This window comes from Lutra lutra, chromosome 7, assembly GCF_902655055.1.
Source record: "Lutra lutra chromosome 7, mLutLut1.2, whole genome shotgun sequence".
NCBI lineage: Eukaryota > Metazoa > Chordata > Mammalia > Carnivora > Mustelidae > Lutra > Lutra lutra.
The window spans coordinates 46,425,625-46,437,728 of record NC_062284.1 but is presented as its reverse complement, the minus strand read 5'-3'; the positions used below and the strand labels follow the sequence as shown (position 1 = coordinate 46,437,728).

Below are 12,104 nucleotides of genomic sequence, written 5' to 3'. Positions count from 1 at the left end.
AAGAAATGGGCAGAAGACATCAGTAGACACTTTTCCAAAGAAAACATCCAGATCGCTAACAGACACACAAAAAGATGCTCAATATCACTCATCATCAGGGAAATACAAATCAAAACCACAATGAGATACCATCTGACACCTGTTAGGGTGGCTAAAATTAATAACACAAGAAACAACAAGTGTTATCAAGAATACAGAGAAAGGAGAACCTCCTTGCACCATTGGTGGGAATGCAAACTGGTACAGCCACTCTGGAAAACAGTATGGAGGTTCCTCTAAATGTTAAAAATAGAACTACCCTATGCTCTAGTAATTGCACTACTAGGTATTTACCCAAAGAATATAAAACTACAGTTTCAAAGGGATACTTGCACTGTGATGTTTATAGCAACATTATCAACAGTAGCCAAATTGTGGAAAGAGCCCAAATGTCCATCAACTGAAAATGGATAAAGATGTGGTATATGTATACAATGGAATATTACTCAGCCATCAAAATGAATGAAATCTTGCCATTTCCAAAGAAATGGATGGAGGTAGAGTATATTATGCTAAGTGGTATAAGTCAGAGAAAAACAAGCACCATATGATCTCACGTATATGTGGAATTTAAGAAAGAAGATAGATGAACATATGGTAAAGGGGAAAAGAAAAGACAGGGAAACAAGCCATGAAAGACTCTTAATGCTAGAGAACAAACTGAGGTTTGATGAAGGGACATGAGTGGGGGATGGGCTAGATGGGTGATGGGTATTAGGGAGGGCACTTGTTATGATGAGCACTGGGTATTGTAAGTGGTGAATCACTAAATTCTACTCTGGAAACCAATATTGTAGTGTATGTTAACTACCTAAAATTTAAACTAAAGAAAAAACACAAAATCTGTAATAAAGGGAAAATACTATACATCGTGTCCCAGAAATAGGCATTTTTTATACTCCTTTCTCCTGTACACATTTATCCTTTTGTGCCATTATTTATTATTTTATTTTCTCTCCATCATTCTCCCCATTATTTGCTTTTTTTTCCTTAAGTGTATAGCTCTTCTTAACTGAAAGGTGTTTAAGGAAGAGCTGGTGTTTGAAAATGACTTACTGGGTCTTAAGCATGTGGAAAAAATATATGCAACCATTTTCTTTGAAAATTGTCATTGTTATCAGAACTTAAGTATCCACAGGCATTTTAGTGGGAAATATTTCATTGGAATTAATTTAAGTTCCATTTTTATTCTTTCCAGTACAGTTTTTCTCAAACTCTGTGGCTTGCAGAATTCACAAACTGAGATCTGGCATCATTTTCAAAGAAAGACCTTCAGTGATGTGTAAGTAGTTTTTTCCATTTTGATTTGTTTCTATTAGTTGTTTTCTGTACTAGACTGAAAAGTTATTTTACCAGTCTCTGGAGAGAATTTGGCATATATTCACCACATAGTGATTAACAAGTAACAAAATATATCTTATTGAAAGATGTCTTATGATGTGCCCTGGGTCACTATTATTGACCATGAGGAGAGGCAACATCCTCAAGTGTAAAGAATACTGGATTAAAGGACTTGCCTTGTCTGCCACTAACTAGCTACATCCTTAAGTGAGCCACCTTCTGAATTTTAGTTTCTTTGGCTATATAATGAGGGATTAGACTAGGATTAGTAATAAAATCCTTTCCCCTGGAAATGTCTGTTACTCCCAGCTTTACTTTTTTTCTTTCTATAGTAAATCAAAGTTTAGTAATCATCCAAAAGGGAGCTCTCAAATTCATAGTTTTGAGGTTTTGTATTGATTTTTTGCTTGGAAATAGATATTGGGAGAGCATGTGGCTCCAAGTTAGATAGACTAGGAGACAAGTAAGCTCCCACCCTCCCCACGCCCCCCCCCACTCCTGCTCATGAAATTTGCCTCACATAGTCCATTAATTTGGGTTAATTAAGCTTGTTTTTTAAAGTCACGTTTGCCTTGGTTGGGTTGAACCTTTTTACAAGGATGTCACCCTACTCTTAAGTATGATATACAAATAAGATTTCTTTCAAGATTTCCATACGGTGCTGATCCTGAAGGAGTGCCAATTTTCAAGGAGATGGGAGAAAGGGACAATAAAGTGGGGGTCACATCTATGCATGGGGCTTTTGTGGGGACAATGGTAGGGAAACTAGGCAGGCTGAAGGCCAGTACTTGGATCCTGGAAGGGAGATAGGAGAAGAGAGAGCTTGAGGTGGAATAAAAGTATAGACAGAGATGTGGGAAAGTAGAACTGGACAGGAAACCTCTTTGAAGGCAACGACTATGGCTTTCATCAATATTGTCTATCACCAGCTCCTAGAATAGTGTCAGATCTTAATAAGTATTTATGAAAAATGCATTGAATGAATGAATCACTCAATAAATTTCTAATTTTGCGTAAGGCTGTGATGGTTTTGGTTATTAGTTACTAGACTCAAAACATCTAGGTTATCTCTGGCTGCTGCTCTACATTCAATAACTAAAGACAGGTAGTTAAGTTGAGACAGGTAATTGAGGTTCAGAAAATTGATTCTGAATCACAGAAAAAAGATCTTAACACTTGAGGGTTATAAAGTGAACTATTAATTCATTTAACAAATATTATTTTAAGTACCTACCTACCATACTTAGGGTACTAGCTGGGAATGGAAAAATGGGGTAGTGGTTATAGTGTATAGTTCTATTTGATGGAATATTATGTAGCCACTTAGTGTAATTATGAAGATTATAGCAGTTTGGGAAAATGCTTACTAAAGAAATATACAAATATGTATATTCTATCTTATATTGTTCATGAGGACTAGTAGGATGTTTTCTTCTCTCAAAGAAGACTATTAAACATTGTTAAATAGAAAGCCCATTTATTATTGGGAATAGAATAGTTGAATTTCTTTTCCTTTCTGTTATTTTGTACAATTCACAAAGTTTAAATGAAAATTCAAATAAACTCAAGTTTTAAAACAAATATGATGAATATGTATTGACCAGAAAAAGGAAATATTGTTTTGTCAAAGAGGAAGAAAACAAAACTAAATTTGTAGGGCAGGATGGGTTATCTTGGTTGGAAGAAAAATTAGAGATGAAGTTTAGAAAAGATGGAAATGAGAGTCTCTGGTTTAGTTTTAGTAATGTAAGAAAGGATGGCTAGATTACATTCTTAACTGTGGGATTACTTTTAAAAAAAATTCTGATATGAGGAATTTGAAAGGCAGGGCGGGGGCTTGAGGGAGTAGGGAAGGAAAAAATGAAACAAGATGGGATTGAGAGGGAGACAAACCATAAGAGACTCTTAATCTCATAAAACAAACTGAGGGTTGCTGGGGGGTGGGAGATAGGGAGAGGGTGATTGGGTTATGGACATTGGGAGGGTATGTGCTATGGTGAGTGCTGTGAAATGTGTAAGCCTAACGATTCACAGACCTGTACTCCTAGGGCATATAAATGCATTATATGTTAATAAAAATAATTTAAAATTTTTAAAAAATAAAGTAATATGGCACTCTTAAAGAAAGGAAATTTCTTCTTGCCTATTTATTTAAGTGAACTGGAGTGAGGGATATTCGAACAAGTCCATTGTGTTATCGATAATTTTTACATATAGGTCTTGAGTTTTTGACCATTTGTCATTCCCGATTTGAAAGATTTTTGCAAAACCCCTATGCTCAGATTTTTTGTTTTTCATATATCTTTAAAATGTTACCTTTCCACTCTTTTCTTATCCTTAGAGTTAGCCTACGTAGCAAATACTTAAGGACTTTGACCTACTGGAGTGATAGTAGCAATATGAAAGAATCTGAATTGATTGGGTAGATATTGAAAGGGAGAAAAACAAACCATTCTCCATTAATTTGTGAATGGGTAAGAGCTTTCTTACAATGATTTATTAATTTTGTTCTCATAAACCTTTTAGAACTACAGAGCTTGTTCTTCTTGTTTTTCTATTCTCAAAGAAAAATAGATGTACTTTGAAGTGAAATACTAGCTAAGCAGGTATCTGAAATTTTAAGAAGATGCCTATCAATATTTTATAAGGTAACTCCTTAAGTTATCTACATCATGTTGAACAAAGAAGAATTAAAAAACAGTGGTTAATGATGTAGTATTATCATTAACACCAGCTTGTATAAACTTGTGTCGGAGTTTTATATTACTGTGATTATTTACAGAACTGTTGGATTGATAGCTTCTTTTGTGTAGCCCCCAGTTTAAATGAATTCAAAGAAACTTACATCCAAAAAAAAAAAAAAAAGAAAGAAAAGAAATTTACCTATGTACCTCCTAATTGTTTAGGGGTTTTTGCTCTCATGTACTACACTAAAAGTCCAAGTTTTGTGTGCGACGAATACTTTCCTCAAATGCTCTTTCCAAGGAATTGTTGGTAGTTCTTGCCAATGCAAGGCATTTTATTTTAATGTATATGTAGTATTTTTCACGAGGATTGTAATTTTCATACCCCAGTGTAAGTCTCTTGGCTAAATGGAATTGTTAGAAAATACTGTTGTTCATTTCTATATAAAAGATTTTCAGTATTTTCTTTGCCTTATAAATTTTAACGATATCTTTCCCCTAAAGATATTCTTCTAATATGTAAATATTATCTAAATATCTAATATCCATAATATTTAGATAGTATGATATTTAATATCTAATATCTAAAGATGTTCTTCTAAAACTCAAACTTATTTTTAAAACAGTTGAATTAAAATAAAAAGTAGAGGTGCATTTTCAATATTTTCTGAATGGATTAAAGAGCATTTAGATCTTATAAGAAGTCACCTGGAACGTTGCTAGCTGTGTTCTTGGCATTACATACTTGGTCAGCAGTGCCTTAAGACATCTTGTTTACCTTCCTAACCACTCTCTGCCCTCAAATGAATAAATGGAAAACAACATCAAGGTGAGAGAACTGGAGTGATATATAATTTATTTTCTTGTCAATAAACTGTAAGAAGATTTTATCACCACTTTAAAATTATTTTCTTATATGTATTGATGAAGAACAGTAATTTTTTCTCCTTTAGTAGTTACATACCGTAGTCAGTTGTGAATGAGATCAAGTCATTAAACTTTGTCAATCAGGAAGATGTAACAAAATGAATTTCACATACAAATTTCTCCCAAATATCTGCTTATTAGTATAATAGCTGTTTATTTCCAAAGGCTAAGGTAGTAGCTTTTAAAAGAATGTATTAAATATATATATGTTTTCGTGATAGTACTGTTCTCATTCTCTCCCTTCTTTCTGCATAGCAATATGTAAAACTACATAGTATGCAATAATGACAATATGCTATAGTTTAAATAACATGAAGTTAGAAGGGCACTTGGCTGGCTCAGTTGGAAGAGTATGAGACTCTTGATCTGAGAGTTGTGAGTTCAAGCCCCATGCTGGGTGTAATTATTTAAGTAATTATTACTTAATAAATAAATAAACTTAAATAACATGAAGTTAGAGTCTAGGAAAAATGAGAATATTTAAATGTCTTTATTATAATGACAGTGTTTAACCAAGGTATTTTTAAGATTTTTATCAATCAAGAGCTTATAGCTTCAAATTCATGCACACATAAAAGCAAATAAACACATATGGAGCCTTGGTTAATGACCTACCAATTCTACTTTAATAAATTTTTTCTGAAGAAATAATAGGCTTTGTAGCCATAGGTTTATGTTCAAGATTATTCATCATGGCATTTAAAAATATTAACAAAGTTAGTAGAAGTAAAATCAACAATAAAGAAATAGATCAGTAATGTTATGTCCATAAAATAAAATACTATGGAGCCATTAAGATATATTTTCAAAGTCTATGTAATGAAATGAAGAAAAAGGTTAAATACAAAAGTACTTTTAAAAAAGGTGCTTTTGAACAAAACAAAACAAAATTTAAAAATTTTTAAATAAAAAAGGTGTTTTCGTCCTCCTATATTTTAGAAATGGATAGATGATCATCAGGGTAAAACTACTTGTTTTTTTGTGAAACACCTGTTACATGTATTCAGCTGAGAGTGACGACTGTTTAACAGTCTTCTCAGGAGACAGCTTATTACTTTCTCTTTACTGTCAGGCTAGGGGCCATTTCTGAAAAGTTTAAGCCCTTTATTTTGTGCAGAAATCTTATATGTAAGGGAGTTGCTAATTGGAGTCATATACATATAAATAAAAGAAGTAGAAACATTTGATCCTTCTTTAGGTGTGTTTTCTAAGCAAACAGTGGGAATATTTAGAGTATATTTAAGCAATGGATACAGATTCTACAAAATGTGGCATGAATTCTGAAACCTCATTATGTTAGAAAATTTATTACATTAGCAATAAAGGAAATTCAATAAGTTTTGGGATTATGATGAAAATGGTGACAGTTATATTACAAACAAGTATACTCCATAAAAATTTGTTTGCCCTCAGTTACTTTATAGTCTACAAAGTTCATTTACTTTGAACTAGCATTTTCTAAAGCATCTTTAGAGGTTTTTTTCTAGTTTTTAAGTGGGAAAATAGGGTTCATTGTTCAAATAGACTTGGAAAATCCTGGGCTAGTAAGCAAAGTTAAAGGTACCTTTATCAAAGGACGGCTGATGCTTTCATATTTTTATATATTTTATTATAAATATATGAAAGAGGCATATAGTGTGTGTGTGTATATATATATAGTATACATACTTTTTTGCATTTATTGGAACTAAATTTAGCATGACACATGTTGGAAAGTATCTGTTTGATATTAAACTTTTTTCCCGTAACTGTTATACAAGGACTGTACTGTAGAAGGTGTATTCTCCTCGTTAAACAAATAAAGTTGAAATCACACCTGAAGGAAATTTTGCTATGAAAGTGTTTGTAAATACATAATGGGATTCTACTTTATTTTTTTTTCTTTGAATTTATTATAAGCATGCATTACTGTTCTAATCTCTGCCCCACTTTTGTTATTTGAAGTTCCTCTGTTTTATCTGCTGAGACTCACTCATGGTGGGTTTTTCTTTGGATGTTTTTGTAGTTTTGGAGTAGGAGGTCATCTTTAGCTGGGCTTTATCTATGGAGAACCTGGGTTGAGGGTATTCCCTTCTAGAACTGTTCTGTATTTGCTTCCCCCAGGGTATCACTAGCTTGGGAACAGTTATTGTTTATATCTATTTGGAGCTTCTTGGGACTACGCAGATGGCTTATGGTCAAACATCATATCCAAGTCTGTGTAGGCCTGTTGTTATACATTCACAGAGGAGACTTTTTACCAGCCCCCACTCCCTGCAAAGCTGGGCCCAGATTGAGGCAATCTATTATCTCCCTGTACCAGTGGATGGATTTTTAAAATCCACTCTTTAACTAGGGATATAGGTCTTTGAGGCTTTTGGTTTTATACAGATGTCTCAGTTCTAATTCCCTATCTTATGTGGTCCCAAAGCCTTGTCTCCTGTCCCTGTAATGCCTTTTAAAACACAAACCCCTTGAGTACTAAAGAGATCAGCAAATTTCCCCAATCCATTATCAGCTTATACTGCACTCTGGTCTTTGGTTTCCTCAGTGTTTTGGGGCTCTGGGGATTTCATTTTTACAGGTTAGTCTGTGCATTTACAAGGATGTGTTTTGTTGTTTTTGTCATCTACTTAGGAAATCCAGGCTTCCATGTTGTAAAAAATGGAAATTCATGCATTACTTTCATATTCAGAAAATGATGCTAAATATATTCCCATTTTTTAAAAAAACATACATTTTACATATTGAAATGAAATGTATAATAGTGCTGTTTATCAAAGAAGTAGTATTCTTTCTATAGTTTTTCATTCTTATGCACAAGGCACTTCTATTTATTTGACTTATTAGAAGAGACTACTAAGTCTTTCACTTTCCTTTTAGATGTAACCTTCTGTAATGGAAGATGATTGAAGATAAGGGGCCTCGTGTTGCTGACTACTTTGTTGTAGCAGGATTAACTGATGTTTCAAAGCCTCTTGAAGAAGAAATTCAGTTCAATGATGCCTGTCATAAAGTAGCTAAACCAAAAGAACCTATCACAGATGTTTCAGTGATTATTAAATCTCTTGGGGAGGAGGTGCCACGGGATTATATATGTATTGATGTTACCCCAACTGGATTGTCAGCTGATCTCAATAATGGAAGTCTTGTGGGGCCACAGATTTACCTTTGCTACAGAAGAGGAAGAGATAAGCCTCCACTTACAGATCTAGGGTAAGTTGTTTTTTCTTTTAATTGTTGCTATTGATCAAAATAATATGCCTTGTAGATTTTGAAGTTCACTGTTCAATTTGTTTATTAATAAATACATGGCAGCTTTAGAAAAATAGACACATATTTAGAATCCTGGGTTCTCTTTCTGTGTCCCTTATACCATTTGATTATCCCTTTGTTTCCAGCACTTTCTTCTTGTCAGAGTTTCTTTTTGTTAAAGGGAGAGAATTTGAAAACTTCTACGGCAAAGTACCAGAAAACTAGGGTATTATCCTGACCACAATATTTTTAATAATTTTAAAAGTGCTAGAAAAGGATGACTTTTGAGAATCAGTCATATGATCATTGTAGATAAATGCTTAAGGCTATTATGCATCAAACAAGGATCTTTGGGTAAATTAGTGCTTTACTTCGGATACTATATTAAACTTAGGGCTCCTTTTTTCTATACCAGCTTTATTGAGATAGATTTTGCATACCATGTAGTTTGCCTATTTAAGTGTACAATTCTTTGGTTTTTAGTGTCTTTGTAGAGTTGTGTAGCCATCACCACAATAAATTTTAGAACATTTTTATTATGCTGGAAAGAAACCTCATACTCATTTTAGTTGCTGTCCAATTCTTCCTAATCCCCTCAGCTCTAGGCAGTGCTTATTCTACTTTCTGTCTCTATGAATTTGCCTATTCAGGACATTTTACATGAATAGAATCATACTCTAGAGCAAAAAAAGAATACTTTTTGTGCCTGGCTTTTTTCACTCAGCATTATGTTTTCCGGGTCTATTCATGTTGTAGTGTGTGTCAGTACTTTATTCCTTTACATGGCTGAATAATATTCCATTTTATGGATGTACCTTTATTTATTTATTTATTTTCACAATTTATTTATCTGTTCATCAGTTTGGTGGACATGGAGGTTATTTCCACTTTTTGGCCATTATAAATAATGCTGCTAGAAATAATCATGTATAAATTTTTGTATGGATGTATGTTTTCATTTCTCTTCCATATATATTTAGGAGTGTAATTGCTTGGTGTTATGATAACTCTGTGTTTAATCTTTTGAGAAACTGCCAGACTGTCTTCCAAAGTAGCCACACTACTTTGTGTTCCCGCTGGCAGTGTATGAAGGTTTCAATTTCTCTATATCCTAGCCAACATTTTGTATTGTCATTTTGATTATAGCTTCCCTAGTGGTATCTCATTTTGGTCTTTTTGCATTCGCTTGATGGTTAATGATGTTGAACATCTTTTCATGTACTTGTTGGCCACCTGAAAATCTTTTGAGAAATGTCTATTCAGAATCCTTTACCCATTTTTTAATTGGCTTGTCTTATTATTGAACTTTAATAGTCTTTACATATTCTAGATGCAAGTCCCTTTTTAGATATATGATTTATAAATGTTTTCTCCCATTCTGTGGGTTATCTTTTTGTTTTCTTTATGGCATCCTTCAAAGCTAAAAAGTTTTTAATTTTGATGAAGTCTGATCTATTTTTTCTTTTGTTGCTTGTTTTTTGGCATCGTATCTACGAAGGCTTTTACAATCCAAGGTCATGGGGATTTAGACCTAAGTTTTTGTCTAAGAGTTTTATAGATTCAGCCTTTATATTTAGGTCTTTGATCTTTTTTAGTTCATTTTTGTATATGGTTGAGAAAGGGGTCTAACATCACTGTTTTGCTTGTTGATATCCAGTTGTCCTAGCACCAACTGTTGAGAATATTCTTTTCCCATTTTCAAAAATTAATAGGTCATGGATGTATGGTTTTATTTCTGGACTCTCAATTCTATTTTATTTGTCTACATGTCTTATCTTTGTGCCAGTACTACACAATTTTGATTGTTATAGCTCTGTAGTAAGTTTTTACATTGGAAGTGTAAGTCTTCGAACTTTGTTCTTTTTTTTTTTTTAAAGATTTTATTTATTTATTTGTCAGAGAGAGAGAGAGAGCGAGAGTGAGCACAGGCAGATAGAGTGGCAGGCAGAGGCAGAGGGAGAAGCAGGCTCCCTGCCGAGCAAGGAGCCCGATGTGGGGCTCGATCCCAGGACTGTGGGATCATGACCTGAGCTGAAGGCAGCCGCTTAACCAACTGAGCCACCCAGGCGTCCCCGAACTTTGTTCTTTTTTAAGATTGGCTATTTTGTCTGGTCCTTGAATTTCCGTATGAATTTTAGGATCAGCTCATCAATTTTTTTTTATTGCATATCAGATTTTTTTTTGTAATTTAAATTCAATTAATTAACATATATTGTTGGATTCAGAAGTAGAGTTTAGTGATTCATCAGTTGCTGGTCATACCCAGTGCTCATTAAATCCAATGTCCTCCTTGATGTCCATCACCCAGTTACCCCATACCCCATTGTCCCACCCACCTCTCCTCCAGCAACTCTCAATTTGTTTCATAGCTATAGTTCAGAGTGTCTTATGGTTTGTCTCCCTCCCTGATTTCATCTTTTTTAATTTTTCCCTCCCTTCCCCTGTGATGCTTTGTTTTGTTTAATTCTACATATGAGTGAAATCATATGATAATTGTTCTCTGATTTACTTATTTCTCTTAGCATAATACCCTCTAGTTCTATCCACCTCATTGCAAATGGTAAGATTTCTTTTTTTTCAATGGCTGAGTAATATTCCATTGTGTATGTGTGTGTGTGTGTGTGTGTGTGTGTGTGTGTGTGTGTGTGACATCTTCTTTATCCGTTCAGCTGTCAGTGTACATCTGGGCTCTTTCCATATTTTGGCTATTGTGGACATTGCTGCTATAAACATGGGGGTGCAGGTACCCCTCCGGACCACTATGTTTGTATCCTTTGGGTAGATACCTAGTAGTAGTGCAGTTGCTGGGTCGTAGGGTAGTACTATTTTTAACTTTTTGAGGAACCTCTGTACCATTTTCTAGAGTGGCTGTACCAGCTTGCATTCCTATAAGCAGTGTAAGAGGATTTCCCTTTCTCCATAACCTCACCAATATCTATTGTTTGCTGACTTGTTTATTTTAGCCATTCTGACTGGTGTGAGGTGGTATCTCACTGTAGTTTTGATTTGTATTTCCCTGATTCTGAGTGATATTGAACATCATTTCATGTGTCTGTTGGCCATCTGGATGTCTTCTTTGCAAAAGTGTCCATTCATGTCTTCTGCCCATTTCTTGACTGGACTATTTATTTTTTGGGGTGTTGAGTTTGATAAGTTCTTTATAGATTTTGAGTACTCAGCTTATCAATCTTTGCAAAGATCAGGGTTCTTTTTAAAAGATGAATATGTATATGGATATGTGTTTATCTTTATGTTGATGTATTTCTCCTTTACATATATGTATCCTTACATTCATATATTTCTCTTACATATATATGTAATATATATTCATCTTTTAAAAAGAACCCCAGGGGCGCCTGGGTGGCTCAGTGGGGTAAAGCCTCTGCCTTTGGCTCAGGTCATGATCTCAGGGTCCGGGGACCGAGCCCCACATCGGGCTCTCTGCTCAGCGGGGAGCCTGCTTCCTCCTCTCTCTCTCTCTGCCTGCCTCTCTGCCTGCTTGTGATCTGTCAAATAAATAAATAAAATCTTTAAGAAAAAAAAATAAAAAGAAAAAGAACCCCAATCTTTGCAGAAATTGACATCATATATACATTATATAATATATATTATATATGCAAAAGGAGAATATATAAATCTAAATATATATATGATATAGATATATCCATATATATGGAACAAAAGAGGAACAAAATTTCAAAGATCGTGAAATAAGTTCCCACTGAAAAACTGAAAGAAAAAGACCAAAGGAAAGCTACAAGTAGCTCTAATACTGTCTTCAAAATAGTTTATAAGAAATAAAAATTAGCCTTCTTGTTTTCATTGCTCAGTTGCAAAAAAGCATGTACTTGAGCAATATTTGAGTTAAAAATAAAGAAG

The 12,104-nt window shown here is 34.0% G+C and overlaps 1 protein-coding gene across 8 annotated transcripts in view; it reads left to right on the top strand.

Moving 5' to 3' along the window:
* The window catches only part of DENND4A (DENN domain containing 4A), a 149,164-nt gene that overhangs the window by 47,875 nt on the left and 89,185 nt on the right, over positions 1–12,104 (top strand). For 7 of the 8 annotated variants that reach the window (XM_047736990.1, XM_047736996.1, XM_047736995.1 and 4 more), the window contains exons 2-3: positions 1,238–1,321; positions 7,854–8,186. In XM_047736990.1, the coding sequence (XP_047592946.1) occupies positions 7,876–8,186 (311 nt within the window). In that variant the 5' untranslated portion in view covers positions 1,238–1,321; positions 7,854–7,875. The remainder of the gene's footprint in view (positions 1–1,237; positions 1,322–7,853; positions 8,187–12,104) is intronic. The other variant, XM_047736989.1, reaches the window with a different exon arrangement.